Source organism: Rhopalosiphum maidis, chromosome 4 (genome assembly GCF_003676215.2).
Source record: "Rhopalosiphum maidis isolate BTI-1 chromosome 4, ASM367621v3, whole genome shotgun sequence".
NCBI classification, from domain to species: domain Eukaryota; kingdom Metazoa; phylum Arthropoda; class Insecta; order Hemiptera; family Aphididae; genus Rhopalosiphum; species Rhopalosiphum maidis.
The window spans coordinates 47,705,389-47,733,162 of record NC_040880.1 but is presented as its reverse complement, the minus strand read 5'-3'; the positions used below and the strand labels follow the sequence as shown (position 1 = coordinate 47,733,162).

The window sequence follows — 27,774 nt, the reverse complement described above, 5'->3', positions numbered from 1 at the left end:
ACAAATAATAATATATAAAAAATACACACCACGCCCGCTGTTTACGAAGGTCGCGGTCATTGCGGCGCAACTTTGTCGTTCGTCCCAATATGGAAACTTGCTTCCCCTCGACAGTCAGCACCAACTATCACTATATCCTTTGTCGCACTAGTCGTGTCTGAGAATTCAAATTTTTTCCGTTAAATTCCGAGTCATACGGGTACAGTCCACCTACGAGTAAAAACGTTTTATTAGCGAGTTTGTGCGGCTAAGTTATGTCATAAACAGTATAAACAGTGTGCGGTTATTATTCTATTTTTTAAGAGGTCATTCAATAGTCAATAGTTCCGTTAACTAAAACACTCACTTGTTGGCTCCGGGGCATTTTTAGTAAGTATATATATTTATATGCAAAAGGTCATCGAGATTATAAAACAATACAATTGCAAAAACGTGCAATAAGGTATTTCACTGCCTAAGGTTTATGTCGATACTCGAACAAATCGAGCGTAACAAATAGTTAATAGATCGTAATAAAGGCTTCATTAATTAAAATTTTTATTTGAATGTTTTATGTTTGGTAATAGTTTTAATAAGAAATAATTACTTTAAAACATTTATATTAGTATATAGCATGTTTTTATAAAACTTTCAAGAATATTGATACACTTACTATGTATAATCATTATAACCTTACGTAGTTACGTGTTCATACAATACATATGTGTAATAATGTAATATGGTTGATGTAATGATGTTTTATATCATGTATGTACCGATTTTATGTCACTAAGCTTTTTATTCTACTTCAAATTACAGAACAATGCGTATTCGTAATATCTTGATTAATTAATTTATTGTTATCCTTTTACTAGATTACATATACCTACATTAATCTACAATGACAAATTAATTTTTAATGTAAGATAATTTTCTTTTGATAAGGATATTAATTTAACTTTAACTATTTTTTTAAAGTTTTCGAAAAATTCGAATTCACGAATAAAGATAGGCCTATAATTGGACATGTCTTCCATATTTCTTAATTTAAATAACGGTTTTATAATATCTAGATTGGAATTATCTGAAAAATTTCCTTGTATTTAACATAAGTTATAAGTAGTTATTTAAACTTTTAAAATTTATCTTTTTAAGATTCAGAATTAAAATTTGCAATATATTTTAAAATTTTAACAGATATTTTTATCGAAACCAGATGCAGTTGTCTTTCATTTATACTATGTCACTAACACATCCTATTATTGTATTTGCTTATAATAAAGAAATTATGACTTGATGTTTTTATATTAGTCATATATTTCTAAATGAATTAGCATAAGTTTATTGACATTTGCAAAATACTCATTAAATACATTATAACATAATAGGTATATGTAATGTGAATGTAATTAAATTTTAAATATATTTCAATCCTTTTCATACAATTGTAAATACTATTACATAAGTACTATTTTATAAGTTTCTTTTTCGTGAATTTTTTTTATTTAAAAACAAAAATATTTACCTATTTAAAAAAGGAATGTTGGAAACAATAAAAATTAAATTGACCAAAATGAGTCATGGCATATACACTACATTATAGTATATATTAAAAAATAAACCAACGATTAAAAGTGTTTTAATACTTAATATATACACATTTGTATTTACACCATACCTAATAAGACTAATAATGGATCGACATCATTACGTTTGACTAAAACTATACAAATACATGAAACTTGAAATATAAATTCAAGATCTATATAGATTTGTTTCAACATAAAATAGTACTATTAAATGCTAAGTCTATTATAATACGTAATAAAAGGTATAATATGTGAAGTGGTGAAATGTTAATGGTTTAACTCAATATCATAGGATGAACATTAAATTCGAAAGTCGAAAGTATATAGTTTAAAGTATTTAATGTATGAATATCTCATGATAATTAATCAATTATACTTACGATTTACTTGGGTTTAGTTTAAGGTTTAAAATTAAAGTGTTTAAGTATTAAAAATAATAATTTATATTAGAAACCTACATTTTTGGAGGACAGATGACAGTAATAAACTTCAATTAGTTGTATTATTAATATATTTAATGTTATAATTTGATAATGGTGTGGAGGTGGCTTGGCATTCCAGAATGTAATAGGTATTCTCTTCACCTATAAGTGCATGAACATACGTGATCAGATGATCACTTTATTGTTACAAAAATAGATGACTCGTTTGCCTTTGCCTCTTAGTGCCATTTATAATGTCAGTAATCCAAAAAAGAAATAAATATAATTTATCTTTATACCTAACAATTACCATACCTCGTGGAATGATTGTGTAAAATTGTTGATTTAATATGAGACTCGTTTATATATTATGCGATGATTTATGAGGTCCAAAAATCAAATACGTAGACATGTTATATTATACAGAATCAACAATTTTAAGTTTATTCACCTTGGGGTTTCTAGTGGTAAATGAGAATAAATATTAAACTAAAGATTAAACATTAATACATGAATCATATAATTTGAAGATAAAATACAGTACTTTAATCATATAAATTTATTTTAAACACAGTGAAACTTAATAATATCGATTCAATTTTGAAGTTTATAGTTTTGATACCTATTTAATAAAAAGTAGATACCTTATTTTTTTATAAAAACTGTATAATTTAACCATTCTAAATACCACTACAAAATATAATACTTATTAATATAAGATTGGTATTTATTTGGTAGGTAACATTTACGTACTTATTGCATGTGTTTTCTATTAAAAGCGTTTCACGATTATAAAATAAGAACGATTGTAATAATAGTGGTCTAGTTTTAATTATAGAACTGTTATTACAAATCACTAAATTGATATTTAAAAGACTATAGTAAAAGCAAAAAATATTTTCACTTTATGTGTTGAATTCAAATATCTAATTAATAATTATGTATGCACTATAAAAGTTTATTCTATAGCATTGGGAATTGGTGTTAGTGGTTACATTATAATTAACTACAGACTATAGAAATGTGTTCAACTACACCCCAGTAAAAATACTAAACTCTAAAAGTCTAAAGTATCATCTATTGAGTTCAACAATATTATACATATAATATACATTATAAATGACTTCTTAAAATTAGTTTCCTTATTGGATCAGTTTACGTTATACTGATACACCGGTAATATAATTTCTTAAGTAAAGAGTAATTGTACACTTTTGTGGTTTAATTGAAAACATATAAGTAAAAAAATCAGATAATTTCAATGCATGAAGCGTTTTTATAATAATAATATTTTGTTTTGACGACCGGTTGTAAATAATAGGATACTCCTCGACAAGTAGGCGCGTGGGCAATATTCAATGACTGTGGGTTTGCAAAATGGCAAAAGGGTTCTCCTACGTTTCAACTTGTTGATCGTTACATTATTTTTTACCAGGAGAAAGTCGGTTATTAGCGTTATAGATCAATTATTTTGGCACACATAGCTTGCGACCAATGACCCACAAGGTACTGGTTATAAGAAATAAATATTTTATCATAAAATTAATTAACCCAAGACTAAATAGTCTATTGGATATTGTAGACTTTAGAGCTGCGAAATAACAGAAATTAAAAGTTTAAATTACATACATTTTCATAAACGAATTTGAATTAAAAATGAATCACAAAAACAGACAAAGGATTTCTTTTGAATATTTTATACCATCTATCATTATATTCATATGCCACTTAAAGCAATTGTATAAATATATTAGTAACATTAATCTACCTGAAGAGGAAAGTTTTACACTGGATTACAATCATATAATTTTATGAATAAACATGTATTTGTTCATAATTTTGTTTCAGAACAGCTTTAAAGTGTATGGAACTCGTGTATTATATTAAATTGTCTTCATATTATATATATTTCATTCCCGAGTAATTTATTTGTGTGTTATCTTTTAGAAAAAAAACCATTGAAGCATAGTAAATTAAACTCTATTTTTTTCAGATTATTTTCAGGTTCATATATGTATGTAATTAAAACATAAAAAACAACTTAACTTTTTATAAAGTTCCATATGTATTGTATTTGTATATATAGAGTCACTTACCTAAGTGAATACACTAGGAGAGAAAATTATCGGTTTTTTGTTACATTTTACAGTAATATTATAGTAGTTTGAGTTTATCAATAATAATTCTAATTATATAAGTATAATTATTGTAATAGTTTCATAACTTTTATATACAGATCAAAAATCTGAAAATAGCCAAAACTTAAAAATAAACCACTATATAACATTATATAGTAGACTGTGTTGTTCATAATGAAAACATCTATAGTACTGTAAATATTTATTTGTACCTAAGAAAATAACAAGTAAAATAAAATAAACAGTTTTTATATGGGAAATATGGTATAGAATAAAGATAACAATATTGATATGATTTACTCAGTATACTTTATGACTTAACTAAGAAATAATTTGATTCTAATTATAGGTTTTACATTGTTAAGGAATCTTAAAACAATATTGAATATATATTTAGATAAAATTATATGTCGATGGTAGTTATTACTTATTTATAATAAACTAATATTAAATATCAAGTCGTATAAGTCTAAAATGCAACATGGTAACTTTGAAAAATGTTTATATTTATTGAACACTTAGTTATTCTCTGTTCACCCTATATTTATAATATTTTAATAGCCAATAACTTAATAGGTAGTGTTTAAAATAAAAAAAACAAGCCCCATGTCAAAGGGACATAAGGTTTAATTTTTAAAGCCACCTGCCCGGAAGTAGTATTATGTATAATGGATAAAACTATTTCTATATATGATACACTCCCTAGTAATACATCAAAATATTCACTAGTCGATTTTTGAATCTTATTCTAATTGTACCTATAAGGCTATAACTATATAAGGAACATGATTAGTTAGTTTTATAAGTTAATGTAATATAGTTTACACTTTACAATATAGTAATTACTATATAATAATAATAAAATTGAAATAAACTCTATGTAATAATTTGCAAAAATATAATAATAATAATAAAAATAATAATAATTTACAATATAAAATAAAATACTTACCTATAATAGTTTTTAAATTTCGGAATATTGTATTAGTAAGATCATTTGAAATTTGTTATAAAATTAAATTCAAAAGAATACTCGAGTGACTGCCTAAAATCTAGTTATCTAATTATAGCTTCCTACGTTAGAAACATAGCGATGCAGTCATTTATAAGCGGTACATAAACCCGCTATTATTTTTAAAACAATAATATCTGTGTTGTCAAGGTTAAGGAACGATGCTGAAATTAATTTCTTTTTTTTTAAGAACAATAAGGAAAGGATTCAATCTTTTAAATGAATAGGGACGTGTATCAATTCAAAATATAAATTATTTTAGAAATATAATAGATCAAATATTGTAGGTAATACCATGTATTTTTTTTCTGTTAGAATGTGCTTTTGACACATTAAGATCGAGCAATTTTGTTTGGAAAGTTTTTAATCGAATAGACAAGATGTTTCTCATTTATTTAATACGAATAGGTTTTTATTTATTTTATACTTTAATATTTATTTATAAATTTATAATATTAATATTAGTCTATAATTCCGGCTAAAAAAAGAAACAATAAATAAGCTAGGAACTAAGACAAGCAACGAAGCAACGAATAGTCCGAGGATAAGATGCTGGTGACCAACTTTTAGAAATTTGTTTAAAATATATATTTTAAATACGTATTTTTTTAAATATATTTTATCACTATTTAAATACGTCATCTATGCAAAACTATATCTTTCAGTTACTCTGCTGCATGCTTCGAGCTACTACAACAATAATATATAAATCCTTGAGTTATTTCAAAATTTAAAACTTATATCAATAACTTAATATGTCTTAAATTGTTTAAGCATAAAAACGTACCAAAAAAGTAAAAATAAATTATTCAACATGATATGATATTGGGACATACTAGTTTTAAGGGACTTTGTCCTCACTCCTTAGCTTCTCTCTACTTCCCTATTGTTGCCACCCATATATATTATAATTTGTACGTATGATTTAAAATGGCCTGTGTTTAAAAAGTATTTTCTACTTTATAATATTAGTGGTCGTATTCGAACGGTAAGGACGTATGGTTCTTACTTAATAATAGTGTAGTTGCGTTGTTAACTTTACTGTTGACGAGCCACGGACGGACGTGAAAGACACCACGAGGTGTTGCGATCGACAGTGGCGCTGCGAGCGGCCAGGATCGACCGCGCGGTCGATAATATGTATATAATATTATCGTATAACAAAATCGCGTTATGGTAGGGATCGCGCAAAGAACAAAAGAACAGAGTGTGCCTCACGCAGCCGATCGCTGGTCTTCTGAGCGTCGCTACTGCACTAGTGCACTACTAGTTCGTTTGTTCAGCGCGTATACATAGGGTCGCACAGACACGAGAAAAATACGAACGAAAATAATTCATGAATTTTCGAAATCGTTTCAAACTCAAAACATAATATAATTATTTTGGAGTGTTACTTACGCTATTATTGTCTATTAATATATTTTTTTTATTTTTTTTTGGTTTTATTCCCTTCGTTCGCGTATTTCGTTTTGATGTACAACTGCAGTCTGCGGCGCACAAACGTTTATCAGATTGGGATTCTTTCGCAGTGCCGGGACAAAGGACTCGTGCAGGGGACTGAGGATACAAAGTCAAGGTCAGGTCGAGTTTTCAAACCAAATAAAAAAGAATGTTCCCATACACTTAATTATATATTATAATAAATAATAATTATGCCCACATACTTTTCTGTATGACTGAACCGTGTTGTTGTCGTAAACACTAGACTTTATAGGTATTTGCATCCCCGAGTGACAGGTTTAACTAGGCTTTAAGTCGAATTTTTCTCACTTCACAGGAAATTTAAAGGAATTCGAAAATCCGCGTGGTGAGTGATACTTTCACTATAGGCAAAACGATTTTATTTTTTAACTCATTTGTCTATTCAGTATATTATTATATTTTATGTATAGATAATACTTAATAACCAAAAACCTACTGTTAATGATAATATATAAAAGAAAATCACGACATCTCATCACCAATCATCAATTTTTTTAATTTATTTCGGTCAAGTGTCCGTTTGGACCATATTATATTATGTAATATGTTACCACACTACTGGATATAATCGTATTTAACACGATATGGATCCATCGTATCGACTATCGAGCATGGATTGACTGACTGCACAACAATGCTATTTTAGCAATAATATTATTATAAGTGCGCTATTGCGACGTTTAAAATTCATTTTAAAGACAATAACTAGCCCAATTTCTATTAATAAATCGTGCGCCATAGTATTATAGTAGTGGCTTACTCGATAAACGGGTCGTAAACCGCGTTATACGTAACATCATATTTATGTAATACATTTACAGTTTACTCGTGTAAATGGAAAATTGAAAACGCGATAGGCCTACCGCGTATTGTAGTATAATATAAAATTCGTCGTAGATGGTCGTGCGTGGGGGGAGAGGACGAGCCACCGTCGCCTCCGCCACTGGGTCACCCGCCACCCATCACCACCGCCACCGCCTCCTCGCCTAAACGGTTCAGCTGTTTTTTATTTACAAACACGACGACGGGCACGACGGAACAATAACAATAATAATACTACACGAGCCGCTCCGGTGCGTGCGTAAAGTTGATCGGCGTGCGAGGGGGGAGGGGGGGAGGGTGAACGCGTAGTAATATTACGTCGTAATTCGATTACGCGTACAACTCTTAGTACACCGTGTAACACACCGCCGCGGTTTTCGAGGTCGATTAGATTGAAAAACCACGAGTGTTAAAATAAATTTTAAAATACGTTTATTATTTAATGTTTTATTACAATATATCATTATTGTAATTTATTTATCACCACGATGGTGCTCGATCGATCATCGACGTCCAGCACCGCGTGACCGCGAAAATAAAATCGACACAGTCGCCGAAAATGTATAATGTAATATTATAATATTACCTTTGCATCGGCATATCGTACTCGCGGTCTCACGATACCCGCCGTGTAAACGTTCAGATTGTCGACGGGACTGCACTTTGCGATTTTCCGAGGACGGGTCATTCGAATTCCGTGTGCCCACCCTACCATTACGTGTGCTCGTGTCCCCGATTGCCTGCCCGCAGATCGGTATACTAATAATTATGCTTACCGCTTCGTTTCCCGGCATTACCAATCAGATCATAGGGTAATAATATACTACCTATATATTTCTGGTCCAGGATTTTGTTGCACAAACCGGCGGTTTGCGCCGTAGATCGTCAATAATTATTATGACTACGCGACGACACGTATAATAACAATACTAATATTATTATATGTATACTATTATATAGAGGTCGACAATCGTTGCGAAACGGTTTTACGACGAATTGATGAACAAATAATAAAACATTGTGAATATTAATAGATTTTTGTAACTCTTTCGCTAACTAATGGATAAAATATAGTAACTATACATTATTAACATGTTTTGCAACTAATTCATTAGGATTTAATGAAAATCACTATTAAAATACACGTTAATGTTATTCAAATAACAATAATGTGTTATTATTATTTATTTTTTTGATTTTACAGTCACGTTTAATCGATACACAAACACATTATAAAATAATAAAACAATATACTTACTCAATTATCATTAAATAATAATCAGATATAAGTGATATAAGTGTTAATAAAGTTGCGCATAAAATAAAATAAATATGCAGAAATGAATGTAAAAAGAAAATCAGAACGTCGCAGTATTAAATGCAAAAAACTACTTTTATATATTTACGTAATTTTCGGTTGATTTCGCAAGAACAGGATTATTATACAGCGTTAGTAATATACGTTACCATCTAGATTCTAGATATGTATTATATGTTACTATATGTTATATGTTACAATATCGTGGTTCTCTTTTAGTTTGGTAGCATATTATTATTTTTTTGTAAAAACATAAACTTACCAATACCTACCTACTTTCATTAATCAGATTTTTTTTAAATACCTATATTATGGTACGAATTAAATAGTAATGGAGACGTCACTATAGTATGTTGTAATTATAGTAACAAAAAATAATTGAATTTTTAAAAAATAAATTTTTTAGAAAATATAGTTAACAAATCACCTATAAATATTATAGTGCGAATTAAAACGAATTATGCAGAACTGCAAGATCAATAAAAAAAAAAACCAAAATTTACCTTTAGAAACTATCTCTAATATGTTATCATACACTATTTTAAATTTAAATTCAATGATCAGTACACTAATTTCATTTATTTATTTCATTCTTAGTCTATTGTTCTTTAATATTTCTACACCTTTAATTATCTTCGTTATCAGCTCTTATAATTCTTTAATTCATTGTTTCATTTTAAATAATAAAATATATTTCATATAGGTACATAACTACAATAAATATTGTAACCTTCCAATGTTATATTGTAGTGTTATATATTAGTAATGATTTATAATTGTTGAGCTACGACTCGTATAAATTACAATAATATTTACTAGTATCTAATAAAATAAGAATTATATGATGGCAAAACTCAAAATTATACTAATTAGTATTATACTGTGAACATTCTTATCAGACAATAGTTTTTATTTGTATACAATTTAGATAACATAGACCATAATAATGGATAATACAAATATATAATTCTATGATATCTACACTAACGCGTATCAGTGTCACTCATAAATTACCTACGTTGTAATACAATTATTATTACACAAAAATTACCATAAATATATCATAGACTATTGAATAAAGTTAAAAAAGTTTATTTTTATTCACATAAATTATAAGAATTAAGGATAATATATTATATGTAAATCATAATTACAAAACACAGAAAAACATTTTTTCATAAAAACAATGTAATATATATATACATATATACTGATGCAATCCATGAGGATTTACCCATAGCAATCTTCTGAAATAATGGTTTAGTTTTTAAACTTACTGAGGCTACAAGTATTAAATAATTTAATTTAATTTAATGATTTGGTAAAAAATTTCAAATTTTCAAAAATAGCCATTTGTAGAGTTTATTTTTGAAAATTTTGACGTTTCAACATTTTATTTTATTTAGCATTGTGGTTTTTAATATTTTTTCTAGTTTAGGAAAAATTCTGAATTATTTAAGGAAATATCGCAATGGGTAAATCCTTATGGGATATCCTGTACTTATATGCATATATTATATTACTATAATAATATAGTAACTATTTAGTATGTTACATTAATTTCTGTTGCAATGTTTAAAAAATAAAAAATAAAATACATTCTTAATTTGTGTATTGTAATTGTTACAAAAATTAATTATGTAATATTCATATATTTACTCGTAAATTTAAAAATATATATCTATAATATATTTAAACATTAAATAAATATTGATAATTTAATTTAATTTTTATTCAAATCTTTATTCTCTTCCAAACTATGTGTTATAAATATTAAATTCAATAAAGGTTCTCATCAAAATATGTTTAATTCACTGGGGTAATTATATTTATTTGTATATACGGTGCATTAAATAACAATAAATTTTAAAGTTTTCACTGACAATGTACAACCATATTATTTGAATTTGTTACTAATTGAAATACAGCTACCTTGAACCTATCGACATTGACTTAACGTGTTTTTTATACAAAATCCTAAAATGATTATTTTTATTATTGTGTATTGCACGTGTAACAATATTTAGTAATACAAACATAATACAAATTCAATGTAATATTTACCATTCAACAATTTAAATATATAATTTATTAATATTGTTTAAAACTTAAATCTTTTAATAGATAATATGAATTATACATATTATAATCATGTATGTTTTTTCGTCTTATATAGAAAATACATATTTTGTTCAAAACAATAATTGTAAATGTATGCTCAGATATTAGGAGTTATAGTTGATTAATTTTTTAAATCTAAAAATATAAATCGCATTAAAAAAAAAATAAAAGTCAATGATAAATATAATATGATATTTTAAGACGCGTACCTATTCAAATTTTAAAAGCGTAACCCTTTTATAAATAAAATCTAACAAACAACACATTATTGTTATAAGTGTTTGGGAAATGCAAATCATATTAAACAACGGTTTAAATTAAAGATTAAGTGACACTTAATTAATGAAATTAGTATTTTATGATTATTAAGACAATTAATAATTTACACTGTCTCTATTTCTTATTTTTCTTTGTCAGTAATCAGAAATCATCATCATAATTCATAAATTCATAAGTTTAAACCACTTTGAGGACAGCCATGTCAAAATAATTAAACAAACAATTTGTCAGATATTCACGTACATATAAATATGGCAAATGACAATTATTGGTTTGGTTGAAATAATTTTAAAAACAGAAGATTCATATCGTATGGACAATTAAATAGATGGTTATTATATGGTAAAATTAATTAAATTATCTTACTAATGTAAATGTTTTAAAACAAAATTACATTTCAAATAAATATATGAATAATAGCACTATTAGGACTTTAGAAATACATATATGTGTATGAACATTTAAATGTATTATGTAAGGTGTAGATACTTAAATATATAGAATCAAAATGTCAATCACGATTACACTGGTAGGCTTTCTTTGTGTTGACAATATGTAAAGTGAAAAATATGTATAGGTAATCCACGATTAAGAAGATTATTATAATATAATAAAGTAAATATTCAAGTCATACAACTGATTTTTGTTTCTTCATTTTATTGAAACAAAATGAACAATGATCACGAATTAAATTTAAATACAATAATAAATTGTGTTTCAATTGTATAGTAATATAGGTAGTTGTATAGATAATTAGATAGTAATGATTCGTTTGGGAAATATTAGTAACATTATAAAATATTATACAATATTATTCCTAGGCCTTATTGTAACATAATAAGTAAAATTTATTATTAATAAAATTATTATTATTACTTTATTTATTACTATTATAAGTAAATTATCATAAAATATTATGATTTTATCATATTACAATAGTCTTTTTTTAACATTCGGTAATAATGTTTACACGACATTAAAACCTTAAGTTGATTACTGATTAGACGGATTAGAATATAAAAATTCCCCAAAGTTGTAGGTATTTTTATGTTAGTGTGGCTATACAATATAAATTATAATGACTATCATTTAATACTTATTATAATTATAATACATACAATATGAGTATCTACATAGTTAACAGCAAATGTGAAAATGTTTATTCATTACATATTATGACTGTGTATGAGTATGAAATTATCTGTTTTAATTATAAATGATAATTTAAGTTGATATCTAATATTATACTAGCTAATAATACCAATGATTTTGTAGCGGAAGACCAGAGTATCAGTCATGAGACACCTGTTGGTTTTATACATATATACTTTTATTTCATCCCATATGATAAAATAAATATATACATATGTATATATTATAAATGCGAAAAAAGAAAAAAGTAACAGAGAGAAATAGAGGGGACACGTGGAAGACAAAAATACAGATACGATAACGGGCGCGAGAGTTCTTTTTTTCTAAACCAGCTGGGTGACAGGCTTCCTTTGTCCTATCCATATACACAGACCAAGGACAAAACGCGGTGGTATGAGGAACCGTTCTGGTCAACGGTTTTTCTGTCGGTATTATTCGCGTGAAAAACTGATGTAACGCTGTTTTTTTGGAAAATTTAACATGATTCCGTGAAAATTAATGTTAAAAAAATAATAGTTGTTCATATAATAATAGTATAATAGGTAGAGGTACCTGATTTGTGTGTGATACTATTAAGTGTAAACCGTTGAATTGAAACGCCTAAAGTGCAAACCGTAATATCACCGAATGCGTGATTTTTTTTTAAATTTTAAATGTTGGGTGCATCGCTATAAAAAAGTATCACAACATCTATTTATACTTGTATAATATATTTAAATTTACAATTGAAGTAACCAGGTATTGCTAGCAAATAGCAATTAATATGTATGTCATGTATATATATATTTATATTAATATTAATATTATTAACTTCTTTTTTCGTTTAAAGTGTGAATATAAAATACAATTTTAAAAACTAGCACACAAAAGTAATAACAAATAACTATTAAGTTGTTTCAATATTTAAATCAAAACATTGTTATTAAAACGTAGAGGTATCTATATTATATATATATATATATATATATATCTTCTTATAAAACTTAACACATACATCACATTGGGTTATTTATTTTTAAAAATAATTCTATAGAAAACAATGTGATAATGTAATGATGAAATAATAAATTAGTAGGACTAAAAAATAATTCTAGCAATTACATTCTTATTAATAGTAAAGTAACCTTTTATTGCACACTCTAAAAAACGGGTTGGTATCTATCATTTATTATAGATATTACAACGCAGTACCTTAATTAAATAAAAGTATAAAATACAAATATGTCTGATAGTTTGTAATTTATATACATGTTCTTCGTATCATATGTTAAATATTACATTAATTATACCCTATTTCCATTTAAATAAGTATATATCAACAAATTAAACAGTTCTATAAAACAAAGAGATACTTGTTTATTAAAAAAAAAAAAACTAATTACTTTTATAAAAACATATATAATCAAAATTTTATCAAATCACATTTCAATTTTCAATGAACCTTATATTCGATTAAAGTCACAATAAAACAAACAAAAAAATCTAAAATAAGTCATTGATGACGGTCAGTATCCACTTATTCGGCAACAGTCCCACATGACATTATATTAACTGTAAAATACAAGAATACAAACTGTTGATATTTTTCTTTAATCATCAATATTACTGTTTTTTTTTAACTTAAATTTATTGCATTATTAAGCATGTAAACTTGTAACAATGTTCATAATATTTTTAATTATTTGCCAATTAATTTAATATTGATTTTAAGATGTTGTCAAATGGAAATAATAGATACAGTGGAGATAAACTTGAAAATCGTTCAAACACTATGGTCTTAATTTTTTTTTTTCATTTCTCCATTTATCATACAATACTTAACTATGATTTAATCTAATAGATCTAATTGTACATACACGCTTATACAGATAATCATCGCCATTCTCCATCATAGATACTAAGAGTAGAGTAGCTGACACAATTAATTTTAAAAAATTGTGAACAATATCAAACATCAAAAATCACATTAAGGATTATACCAAACAGTTATAATTTTCACACATTCGTGTAACATAATTATATTTTATTTATTCTTAAATGTATTGATAATTAATTAAACTTTTTTTTTTAAATTAAATTTACAATTTTTTATTTTTAACCGGGCCATAAAACCTTTTTAGTTATTGAATGTGACCTGAGAATCAAAAATGGTTGTCGAACACAGTACTGCTTATATGAATTCTATATGATTAGGTATAAATAAAGAATAGTAGAACCATTTGACTCATACTATAGTTTCTATAAAATAACGTTTGCATGTTTACCGTTCTCTTTATATATTATAAACTATAGTTATACCTACTAAAAATCTGTCATTTTCAATTAATCAAATTTTAATGGAGTAAAACTATTGAATAGTGAATTATATATACTAAGATAAATGAAACACATTTTGGTTTTATATATTTTAATGACAATGAAAAGTGCAGAGGAGGACAGACGTCCACCAATTAATATACAAAACTGTATAGTTTATACTTGATATACAATATATCTATATATACATTATAAACAATCGTTTAGGTACACATGAATGATGCCATCTGGCTTTGACTTATACAATGACAACACAGGTTCCTGACCCGATCGCAGGTCGTGTACCTTTCCGGGTTTAAGAGTAGCATAAGAAGACCGAGTTTTTCGAGATCACGATTTTGTTCATATTATACTTATATGCGAAAGGTACCATAAGGTATTATAGATATACGATTTTTAATAAATATATATATATATATATATATATATATATATATATTATACTCGAATTATATAGACAGGAAAAGTCATTTTCTGAATCCTAAATCCTAATGTAGCTGATGAATTAGTAACAAAATACAAATACCTACTGGCTACTATTGATTTTAAATATTTGACCTTTGATGAAATATTATAACTCATTCAATGATGTGATAGGTAGTAATAGTTTTCTAGGTTATGTGTTTATTTTATATGAGAAAATGATAATATTTTTAAAATAATACTTAAATAAAATTACAATAACCTTTGTTTGAAAAATACTAATAAAAACATTTTTTTTTTAAATTTTTACTAGAGAAATTAAACTTAATCTTTACATTCTTATTACAATAAGCCGAAAATATATCTATTTAATTGTGCAGGCATTTGTAGACGTATAGTAGGCTTATAAGTGAAGAGACTATTCAGCAACGGCACTTCGGTAAATAAAACATAATTATAAAATATACAATTTTTATAATATACCTTCCAGATACAAATTATTTTATAATTAAGAGGTATAAATATGTTATAATATATAATGTATAATTTATGTGTTATGCGAAATTATGTAAATATTTTTACACGCTATTAAATATGTATAAGTAAATTAAATATAAATATAATTGTGTGCTATACACATTACACTTTGTCAATTTATAAACATATTATTATTATGCAATATAAATCGGTTAACATGAATGAAACCTTGTGGTAGCGGTCTATATAATTTATGCACACCACAAAATAAACGGTTATTATCTACTACATACTTTCTTACTTGTTTCGATAAGTCAAGTCAAAACAGAGATACCTATACATTATATTATGTGCATATAGTACTACTGATAATAAATAATAGTTGATAATCAATGATAGTATATATCTATCGGTCCATTCCATGTCCACCACAGACGTGAACTCACCGGTCTCATGCAACCGGTTATGATTAACAATCACTATATGGTGATTCTAAAGAGATCCACCATAGTTCGTCGAGAACACCTCGTAGGTCTCAAGTTGTAACAGCATTTGTGATTTTCCATTGAGCGTGACATAACCATTCAAGTTTCAACATGTGAAATACGGTCATAGTATTTAAAATTAGTCAATAAAGATTATGTATTTCAAATGTATACATAAGATTACATCTACAAGCGACTATAATAATAATAATATATTATATTTTATTGTAATGTATGATCCACTGGTCGTTGAGAAATTAATTTATGATGTATTTATAGTATTACTATATGTCTATATCACTTAAATCACTAATCAATGGTCTTACAAAACTAATTGTAAAAAAACGAAATTTATCCACTTCAACATTAAGGTTCTAAGTGAAAGTTTTACTTCAATTTCAATATATCAAATACTTTGTGCATCACGAATTCACGATATTTACCTCTATAGTTTCAAGGTTTTGACACACACCATTATCATCTATAACCGGTTAAGTCTAACATAAATACCTATTTAGTTCTAAGTTTATTTCAGAATTTGGTTGATGTTTAAATCAGTATAAATAAAAATAATGATTATTTTTTGTGGGTCATGAAAGAATGTAATACTGAATGTATACATTACAAATATTATCTATGCGCATAATACTCATTATTTATTATATATTTGTATTGGATTATTTTAAAAATGAATTAAAATACTTCTATTTATCTGTCTTTTATATTCTTGTTGAATAAAAATTAAAAAAAGATATTATTTTGATTGCAGGATATTTAAGCAAAACAGGACAAAAAAATAGTAGTTACCATGCCGTCGCTTTTAGAAGCGATCGTAGAGAAGTACGAATGTTTTGAAGATGATACATTCGATCAAATGCCTATAGCAATATACGTGCCACGTAAGAATCCTAGGAATATGATACCTAATTTATTGGTATTAAATGACTGTGACATTGATTCGGCTGGTCAAGAATCCGACTTGAGAGATAAATGTCATGGCGTTGAAGAACTGGATTTAGCTCAGAACTGTTTGTCTAGATGGAGTGAAGTAAGTCCTACATACTTTACCTATAAATATAAAATAATAATTAAGTGTTAACTTTTCGTGTTTTCGATGTAACTATTTAATAGAGGTAGGCATCTACTAAGCAATATGCACTACTTAGTACTAGTACTACTATTATATTGTATGAACACTTTTATTTATTTTTAAATTCTTTTTTTTCGGTTTTACGCACCGTTTCAGTTGCACATGCACATCAGCATACAAACATGAACTAACCTAATACTAATATTAAGTCTAATTTGTGCATAATTTTAACTATGATGTAATTTTAAATCAATATGACAATATTGATTATACGATAAGTTTTTTCTAAATTAAATATTATACTTGTCATCCAAATATGATGATATGCATATTGTGTATTGTGTAGTGGTATAACGTGATGTATCTACAACATTAAAAGATGAAGTATTCGATAATATAGAAAAAGAAACAAAAAAAAATACGATTATATCCTCGATAAAAACATCCATGATCATTAAGATACTAACTAAAAATATTTCAAAATAACGAAGCGTTTCAATCAAACAAATATAATTTTAAAACAAATTTTGTTTATTTTTGAATGTTAATTTTGTCCTTTGTATAAAAAAATAAAAAGATTAATTAAAATAATTTTTCATCATCATTATTATTATACATATTTTTTTTTGTCTAAAATTTAGACTCTAAATGGACATTATGAATATTCCATATAAATACTTAATAGGATACTATGTTAAAAATAAATTATTTTTACAAAATTTAATTTCAGGTATTCAAAATATTACATATTATGCCGAGACTGAAATTTGCCAATCTAAGTTTTAACAATTTAAGTTCAGATATAAATAGTGCAATTGAGGTTTGCGATGACACTGGAGAAATATACCCATGTTTGAAAAGTATTGTATTGAATTCAACAAATATTACATGGCGTAGCTTTAGACATATATTGAAACGGATACCCATGTAAGTTTATTTCAATTTAAAAGATTAACAATTACTTACGTCAAAATACTCCTGTAGGGTCGAAGAAATACACTTGAGCATGAATAATTACGATGTTATTGATTTAGAAGACGACGAACATTGTCAGCATATTCAAATGCCCTCAGTGAAAAGGCTACATTTTACAGGTTAAACCTAACCTTTAGAGTTCTTAATATATTTACTATAAATAGTTACTAATAATAATAAATAATTACAATACCTACCTATAATATAATAATTCTTTATAGTTAATTGTTTAATATAAAAATTAAATTGCAATATACGTTTACAGGAAACCCTGTATCTACATGGTCTGAAGTATGTAAACTAGGTCGAGCATTTCCAAATCTTGAATCGTTGGTGCTTGCTGAATGTCCGTTGCAATCGCTTATGACTCCACCACCTTCGCCAGATTCTCATCTAGGCCTGTTATCCTACCCAAGACAAGGGAGTGGATTTTGTGGTGAGTTTTAAGACAAAATATACGAGATTTTATTATCGTGTTACGATATTTTATCATAACATTTTGTACTCAAGATATGACATTGGATTCGCCACACGATGCATTTACTCATCTCAGATTCCTAAACCTAAACAGAACCTTAATTAGAACGTGGGACGATGTTGACATCCTGGGACGCTTCCCTGCATTACGATACCTCAGAATACAAGGCTGCCCGATATTTGAAGTAAGTGATAAATTTTTTTTTAAATTCTTAAATGGAAATGGAATCTAATTGTTTCTGTTTTTAGGAAAATTCTGAAAGACAAGAATACACTGAACACGAACGCAGACAACTGCTAATCGCAAGATTAACGTGCATACAAACCTTGAATGGAGGAGCAGAAATTACAGCTGATGATAGAGAAGATGCTGAACGATTTTTAATTAGATATTACATGGATAAGCCAGAAAATGAACGACCAGAAAGGTAAAAAAAAAATATTAGGTATATTAACTATTAACCTCAAAAATATTATTTTTATCTGCACCGTTTTAATTATTATATATATATATATAAAAAAAAAATAGTAATTGCCATAATAATAAAATGCACAGTGTTAACAATAATAATTTCTTTTAGACGCATTATTCCCTAAATAATTACTGTTCGGAGAATCTAAAGATGCTTGTAAATATGAAATTTATTCTAAAATTATATTCCTACTCGGTTACTCCCATAGGTATTATTATCACTCTCATGTTTGTAATGTTTGTTATTTAACCCGCTGTCAAATTTTGATCAATCAATAGAAACAAATTTTTTTTTATTTTATAATACTGATTTGTAGACCATTTTTATGAAATTTTTAACATTTAATTATCGGATATTAAGAAATTAAAAGTACGAACCTATAGACGTATGTGATGTTTTAACTTATAAGTTGATAGTGTAGTTTACGAACATAAAGTTAAAAAGTGGAAAAATAGATAACCGATCTGCTATACAGTAGATGTCAACTATACCTTGTCGTTGAGTAGGTCACTATAATTGATTAGTAAGCATTTTTGAAGCTCCTAGTGGTAAATATCGAAAAAATGCGGTTAAACATTTTAAAATGAAGAGTGTACACTATATATTCATCATTCTGAATCTGAATAACTAAATTTAATATTATAATAGGTAGTCTACAATCTATGAGCTATGACCATATTTTTTTAGCATATCTTCAAAGTGGATTCATTTTGACAAGTCTTTTGAACTAATGAACCTATTTTAAATTAATGAATATTATAATTTGTGTTAAAATTTTTGTTAATTAATAATTACAATAAATTATAATTAAAAAAAATGAACATTTAGGTATCTACTAGGTTATTAGGGTTAAACATTAAACTATACTTATAGATACCTAAAAAGAACTCGGCTAAATATTTTAATGCGTAACTATTATTAATGATTATAAACTGTTATTATTTATTTGTTATATTATATAGTGTAAATATGTAGGTACATTTCATATATAGTTTGTTATCTAAAGAAAAATAATACCTAACTAACCTTAATGTAAAAATGTTTCAGGTACAATGAATTGGTTCAAATTCACGGAAAACTTGATCCTTTAGTAAATATAGACTTGACACCTGAAAGCAAAGTTCAGGTGAAGATTATTTGTGGTGACAAATGTGAACAACATATTTTGGACGTCTATCAAACTGTATCTGAACTCAAACAAAAGTTGGAAAAATTTTCCGGTATACCAGCACACCGTATGCGAGTGTTTTATATGGATCAACACGTGTGTTCAGTTATTGGTCCCGAAGAAATGAAGTTTCCCAATAAGAGATTATACAGTTACAACATAGTTAAAGGAGATCAAATAATAGTCGATTCAAAGAAATGAAATCTTTGACGAGCGTACGAAAACCCGAACTATTCAGCGACTAGTGGCCTGTGATATAAAGTTATTAAATATAATTGAATACACAATACTATGCTTAGTTTTATAATTTTTAAATTAAACTTAATTATTATTTTTATACACTAGTCAGTAGAAGAAAGTACAAGTTTCCAATGTAGGTGAATAAATATTTAAAAACTATAATCTTATTATTGTATTTTTGGCAGCTTGTACTTGTTCTGCTTGAGTACACAAAAACATGTTTTAATCAAAACCTATCAAATATTTACAGTATTTAAACATTTGAACAATATGTACCATAATATGTATATTTTCAATTCAAGACTTAGTATATAATAATTTAGTTTTATGATTTGACTTTAGTGTGTAATACTAATACTAGATGTATTCAATTTTTTAGAAAGATAAAGACTCATTTACTTAATTTTAAATTATAATTAATAATTAAATTGAACTGTATTATTTTTTTTCCTAAATATACATTTTTGTAAAGTTACGTTCATAAACAATAGCTGATAATAATAACAATGTCAATCCTTCAAAGTTTTATTGATCTTGCTTATCATATAAAACCTACCTAAATGTTCATTTTTTTAAATTAAATACTTTATAATAAGTATTGCGTATGTATACCTTGTATATGATACATAAAATAACAATAACTCCTTTAATAAAGATATTTACTAATTTATAATATTCAATTAATAATAGTTAATTAATTAATTTTTTTAGTTTTAAAACGGTTCTGCCTGATTTACTGAAATGTAGGACCTTAGCGGTCATAGCATGGGGAAAAAAGTCCAAATGACCCAATCAAATTTTAAAAACAAGTCATACAAATAAAATTGGAGATTTTTTTATTATACTTAAATCACAGAATTTATGAAATTTAGATTCATTAAAATTTATAATGGATTTACCTTTACGTTCTCTAACCTCTTTAATTTTTCATTTACTTAACTAATTAATTTTTTTACAAGTATTTATTATATTTTTATTAGCTATCCCAGGTAACTTGTGAATAATCACTCACTATTAAACGTAATGTATAATTAATAATTTTATCAGCTTAAGAGTAAGATTGCACTGCATTACTGCAGATTTTAAATTATTAATTTTATTTGAATTTTTGTTTTTTGCTTCTTAAAATCGCATTAGCCTTCGCGCACCTGTTCTCCGTTTCCTTTAATTTTTTTTTCATCTAATAAATGATAAAAGTTTTTAATATTTACTCTATTTTTAAACTTTAACCAGCTTTAGAGTTTTGCTTTCTACTTATATACTTGGTCTAAAAATTTAACATGACCTACTACATTCTACATATATCTAGGATATAGATACCTACAAACATTTATAAATTATTTATATATTAGGTATATTATAAAATAATTTTGTTTCGTATAAACTATAAATTAATGTTGATTCAGAAACATTTATTAAATGTTTAAGTATACCCAAGTCTTTAGATGTAATGGAAGAAATTTCTAGAGCATTTCATTTTAGTAATTTAAATGAAAAAAAATATTATTACCTCTCACCCCTGGCTCTCTCTTACCAATATTTGACTGTTGTCTGTTTACAATGTTTACTGTTTACATTACCTATATAAGTAGACTGAAAACATTTCGTCGCTTCGTTGTAGCTTATTAATAGATCAGTGAATAGTGATGCGACGATGGGTTATTTAAGGAAGGGGCCCATGGGGCCCGTGACCTTCCCCTCATTCACCGTATTTTAAACTTATTTTTATTATATGAGATATTTTACAACTCTACGTCCCGTGTACACAAATTTGAACTTTTTGTTTGTGCCTCCCCCCTTAAGATATTTCTAAATACGCCCCTGTTTAAGACCATTGGCCATTACTAATATTGCTATAATTCATTGTTCTAACTTTTTAACCAATTATTATTCCTAATAACAGTTGGTCAAGCAAACCATAAACGTGAAAAATATAACGCATAAGCGTAATAATTAGAAATAAGTCAACAACATATGAAATAAATAATATTTCGGAACAGTCAACTAAGTCCCAAAACAAAAGTGTTGGAAGTATTAGTTGGTAGTATAAATACTGTAGAACAATTATTCATTGGAACTACTAGTATATCGTGGTATACAAAATAGTGATCCCCGATATTATCTGATATTGTCACGAGTTTAATGATTACCACGAGCTAAGTTGTGATAACCGTCTACGGTGCACGCCGCGCGATGTACGAGAACTAGATGAGTTTAAAACTTTAAATTAATAAGTATACAATGCTGACTGCCGACTCATAGACTATTATTATTATTATAAAAGTAATTTCACGATCTATAGTGTCTATACTCCATATACCATATAGATTCCAGTCCAGTAGACACCAATATTATACTACTATAATCCAACGATCATATCATCTTTTACCGATTTTACTCGGTGTCGTTGGTATACTCATTTTTCATTTACTGACGACTACGAACTTGGTGAGTTTAACATTTACTCTATTTCTTTAGACCTTTAAAATCGTGATATTATTGTATTATCTTATTCATTACTCAATACATTTGTTTCAAATATGAAATTAGGTTAATAACTAAAATGTAATGAAGTTGCATAACATAATTTCCAACAAAAGAAGTTCTATTTCTCAATCCCCTAATTAATAATATTACAAATAAAATATATATTTTATATATATAAATTACAGGTTCTATATCTTGCACATAACTAAGATATAGAGTACTTTAAATAATCAAAAACATTTATATTACTTGTATTAAGATTCAAATCACCTACCAAATAAAACATAAATTACTCCTCGATACATTTACTATTACACAAAATAACATAATAATCATAATCATAATATTTTAATATGCTGAGTATAATCTTAGATAGTATAGTATTATGATTTAATGATAATCTATGGTAAAAATAATTTTTTTATTTAATTTAAAATTTTTGTTATTTAGGACAAATAAAAATGGCAACATTGGACTTGGATGAAGAATTACTCAAAGATGAAGAGTTAGTTACAAATATTAAAAATTTAGACAATTCAATTGTAGATATTGAAACATTACTTGAATCAAGAATGAGTATAAATTATACCGCTTTATCAGTAGAAGATAAAATTAAGCATGATCTACTAATTGCATTTACATTGAATAGTTTGTATTGGGTTTACTTGCGATTGGGTGGTACAGATCCAACTACTCACAATATAAAACGAGAGTTAGATCGTATAAAATCAACTATGGATATGGCTAAAGGTGCTATGGCCAAAAAAAATATGCTAAGAGTTGATAAAAAAGCTGCCGAAAGGTTTATCGATCATGCTCTTTGGACACCAGAAGATAAGAAACGTAGGTCTCATAATATGGAAAAACCTAATAAAAAAATAAAATTTGATGAAAATGGCGACCCATCAAAATGAAATTATTTTAGATAACTTTTTTTATATGATGTTTATTATTATATTGTAAATTTACAATAAACCAAGGTTTAAACTGTATTTTAATGTTTTGTATTTTTTTCTTATTTGTGTTTTGACACCTTCAGCTTTGATAAAGGTTGACATAAGAGACAACCATTATAACTTAGAATAGATAAATTACTAAAATATACATAATGTATTAATTCATCAGCTGCAGTATGTTTAGTTAGGTTTTGTTATCATTTAATCATTTTTACTTTTCTTTTACAGCACATTTGCTCAATTAAGTTTTTGTAATCAAGAATTTAAATGATCATCAAAAGATATTACCATTTAGGTTCTTATACTTTTCCAAAAAATGTTTTTGTTTATTGAGACGAAACATCAGTTGATTAATTATTGCATATATATTTTCTAATATCCTAAATTTCAATAATCTACCCTATTAGTTATAAAATATATCATAATAGGCAAAAACGAATTAACTCAAATAACCTGTTCTTAGTATGAGAATAGTATCAATGGTATTAGAAAATTATAATAAATACTCTATAATGTTTCTATTGTTTTGTTTGCTTCAGCATTAAATGTAATATTACAATTTTTAAATAATACTTTCTAATTTTCATATTTTTTACTTTATCAATTAGTTATAGGTTTATAGTGCAATTGATACTAGTGAATGTTCTGAATTGTACTGTGTCCTGTGACGTTTTATTGTAGTTCTTCATGATCTCGACAGATCTTAGATAACTATTTCACAAATTTTCTATTTTCCAAATCTAATTCAAATATTTATCAATTGGTTAGCTTTTTATCCTATTCTATCATGGATATTACTATTATAATATTAAAGAACTTTTGAGTGATTTATACAATACATTTAAGATCTTCAAGTTCTAATAGTCAAACAAACATGAATTTGTAAATATAGTTATAGTCTTTCATGCTTACTTTTGCATTTAAAAATATATCCTATAGAGCTATAACAATCATTAGTATCAAAATAATTATTTTGTGATATTTTATTAATGACTTGCAATGGACATAATTAAAATTAAATTTTACTTTATAATTCAATATTTTGGGTATAAAGATTATTATTAATAATGTTTTATTGTTTTCAATACAACAATTAACTATAAATTTGCAAAAAATATCTTTGAATCATTGCATAACATAATAATTAATAATTCATTTTATAAAGAGAAACCATTAAAAACTATTGATTTAACAATTTACTTTATTCCATATTTAATCTTAATTTGCAATTATTTAAGACTTTAAATCTTAAACCAATAATTTTTAAATAATTGTTAAAATTAATGATTTTTAATTTTTTACCAAATCTACTAATAAAAAAAAAAAAGAAACTGAAATGTTGGAAGAAAAAAAAATAACCTCTTATTCATATTTAATAATACGATTTTCATCTACTTTATTTTATCTTTTCTGTATCATATAAACAATAATATATATATACATTATATTGTGTTCACCTATAATATTTTTTTAGACTAAGTAGTAAGTTTGATCTAAATAAGAATTGAGTTTTATTCAGTATTTTTATTTATTATATATACAATTTTATATGTTATCTTTTTAATATAAAAGATAAAAAGTTTACTTATTGATTATTAAAAATTAATTTTGAAGACTTTAACAAAATATAATTAAAATCTATTATATAAATCTTGAGTACTCTTATACTCCAAATTCGAAATTTCCCTAGGAATTTCAGACACAGAATAGATTTTCATAAATTGTGTGGTTCAGTTGCAACGATAAATAATCATAAAAAAACCAGCATAGCTATTTGGTCAATTTTTTCAAAATTAACTATAAAATTAAATTGAATTCAAATCATTTAGAAGTTTATAAAATGAAAAAATTTACCTAGAAAATAATAATGATTTTGTATTTTTTTTTTTTTATATAGAATTATATTAACATATTATGATCACACTGATTATATGTATATAAAACAATTAATTATTTAGGTAATTTTTTTCGCTATCAAATAATTCACAAAATTTTTCATCTGTAATTGGAAAATAAAGTGGATAAATTATGTCAAACTGGATGATTATGTTACCACGTGTTGATGGAAAATTCATATCAGGCATGCCTTCATTGTGGATTATTTTAACATAATCTTGTCTAAACATTTTAAAAATAATTAAGTTGTACACATAGGTATTAGGTATTGAACTAAAAATGTATTTTATTTTCTTACGTTATAGGTTCAGTGATATTTATCCTTAATACCTTATCGTCTAATGTATTAATAACAATTCTTATACCAAGTAATACTTGTTTCAACAAAACCTTTTGAACCATAATTAAATTCATGTTATCTCGTTTGAAAACTTTATGGGGTAAATCCTCCGTGGTGAAAATGTATACAGCTATTAAATAAATTATTTATCCTCTCTTCACTTTACATTTTTTAATATATAATATGAGTAACGATACTTTTAATATTATTATGACCGATGTCCAGTTTTGATATCTCAGATTTTAATGTTCCTCCTGTAGGGAATCCTCGTGGTATTTTTATTTTCAGAACTCGCTTTTCATTTTCCATTGAATCACAAATAAAATCAGAATTTTTTTTAATCTTAACTAATTTAATTGTTCCATTAAAAACCTAAAAATTATTTACTAATTAATAATTATTTACAGAATTTTAATTGTTTTTCAAAACAAAATTACTTCGTTCAGTGTTAATGGAAGGCGCAACTTCACTATATCAGGTCTACCTTTATTTTTTTTTAAATCCAAAACTAATAAACCATTCGATTTCATGAACAAATTAGTTATTGGGTTATTAAGTGCACAATACTCTCTAAAATGGTACATATTAAAAATAATTTTAAATATATTTCATAAAAACTGTGAAATTAAAATCATAGTACCACCATAAATGTGGGGGTTTATCCCTAAAAACTAACTATCCTAAATTAACAGTGACTCCCCTCTAAATAGAAAATTCAAAAGAATAAATTTATTTATTTAATTTATTAATAATATAATTATTTTTAACATTTAAATAGATATGGATAACTAGATAGGTATATTAGTATTGTGAATTTGTAGAAAATGTATTATTTTCAGATTGATGTAAACATAGCTTCATTAACACAAATTTTAAAATTAAACATTAATATAAATTTAATTTTACATTATTTGAGATTTTTGATTTATTAGGTATTTTTAATAAGCTATAGGTTTTAAATATTTAAAGTTTAAGATTCCACTTAAGTAGTTCATATTGGAACAAAAAAAATAAAATGTTTAAACAGTTTATATATATATATTAAGTTCAATATTGGACAATATTAAATACATAATAATTCAATACTTTTTCAACCCTTATAGGTTTTTATAGTGATTATGCATTAATTTAGTTTTAGCTCACAAGAATTGAATAATTTTTTGTTTATTCTAATAGTTGTCATTATTGATTTTACAGATTAATTATTATTATAATTAGCATAACATATACATTTCTATAAGGTACGGACCCACAAAAGATTAAACAAATTTGTAGCATTCACAAATTTAAATCTCAAATTGCACCTAAGAATGCCTACTTACGAATATGTGCTTATCACATTACAATGATAAGTCCATGGACCAATGTACAAGTCATTGGTTTTTACACCTTTTTTAATTCCCTCTTCACCATATTCATTATATATAGCTCGGCGAAATGGGTCAGATAATACCTCATATGCTTCACACAACTTAACCAAACAACAATTTTGAACTTGACTTTTTACTAGTTTTCCAAATCTAAAATCATAGTTAATAATATTAATGAAATAGTTTGAAAATTATAATTTAGCTAACTTGCATACGCTATATGTATGTCATCTTTGGTGCAATGTCTTTTTAAATTTAATATTGAATAGTAATCAATATTCATATTT

General features: G+C 25.9%; 5 protein-coding genes across 6 annotated transcripts; 2 read left to right on the top strand and 3 right to left on the bottom strand.

Moving 5' to 3' along the window:
• The first annotated feature begins 6,361 nt into the window (after nt 1–6,361).
• LOC113555915 (tubulin-specific chaperone cofactor E-like protein) lies at nt 6,362–20,833 on the top strand. Of its 2 annotated transcripts, none has more exons than XM_026960534.1 (8): nt 6,362–6,716; nt 16,785–17,063; nt 17,836–18,032; nt 18,090–18,199; nt 18,346–18,516; nt 18,591–18,742; nt 18,807–18,985; nt 20,078–20,832. In XM_026960534.1, exons 2-8 carry the CDS (start codon nt 16,824–16,826, stop codon nt 20,397–20,399), a joined length of 1,371 nt encoding a protein of 456 aa, XP_026816335.1. In that variant the 5' UTR covers nt 6,362–6,716; nt 16,785–16,823; the 3' UTR covers nt 20,400–20,832. The 2 variants fall into 2 exon arrangements, with proteins under 2 accessions (XP_026816335.1, XP_026816336.1); XM_026960535.1 differs by lacking the exon at nt 6,362–6,716 and adding an exon at nt 8,066–8,256 and having other exon boundaries at nt 20,078–20,833.
• A 1,777-nt stretch (nt 20,834–22,610) lies between these two features.
• LOC113558425 (nuclear nucleic acid-binding protein C1D-like) lies at nt 22,611–23,910 on the top strand. Its single transcript, XM_026963882.1, has 2 exons — nt 22,611–22,886; nt 23,376–23,910. Exon 2 carries the CDS (start codon nt 23,387–23,389, stop codon nt 23,837–23,839), a length of 453 nt encoding a protein of 150 aa, XP_026819683.1. The 5' UTR covers nt 22,611–22,886; nt 23,376–23,386; the 3' UTR covers nt 23,840–23,910.
• A 1,907-nt stretch (nt 23,911–25,817) lies between these two features.
• LOC113558772 (dnaJ homolog subfamily A member 4-like) lies at nt 25,818–26,201 on the bottom strand. The gene is made up of 2 exons (XM_026964305.1): nt 26,076–26,201; nt 25,818–25,999 (listed from the first exon to the last, which is right to left on the bottom strand). Exons 1-2 carry the CDS (start codon nt 26,189–26,191, stop codon nt 25,828–25,830), a joined length of 288 nt encoding a protein of 95 aa, XP_026820106.1. The 5' UTR covers nt 26,192–26,201; the 3' UTR covers nt 25,818–25,827.
• Nucleotides 26,202–26,260: 59 nt separating this feature from the next.
• LOC113558773 lies at nt 26,261–26,719 on the bottom strand (the record flags this gene model as incomplete). The annotated part of the gene is made up of 2 exons (XM_026964306.1): nt 26,261–26,489; nt 26,555–26,719. Coding segments are annotated over 2 exons (366 nt in total), but the record flags the coding sequence as incomplete, so codon positions are not given.
• Nucleotides 26,720–27,242: 523 nt separating this feature from the next.
• LOC113557125 (dnaJ homolog subfamily B member 13-like) lies at nt 27,243–27,770 on the bottom strand. The gene is made up of 2 exons (XM_026962448.1): nt 27,703–27,770; nt 27,243–27,637 (listed from the first exon to the last, which is right to left on the bottom strand). The coding sequence occupies exons 1-2, from the start codon at nt 27,768–27,770 to the stop codon at nt 27,436–27,438; spliced, it is 270 nt and encodes an 89-aa protein (XP_026818249.1). The 3' UTR covers nt 27,243–27,435.
• Between the last annotated feature and the right edge of the window lie 4 nt (nt 27,771–27,774).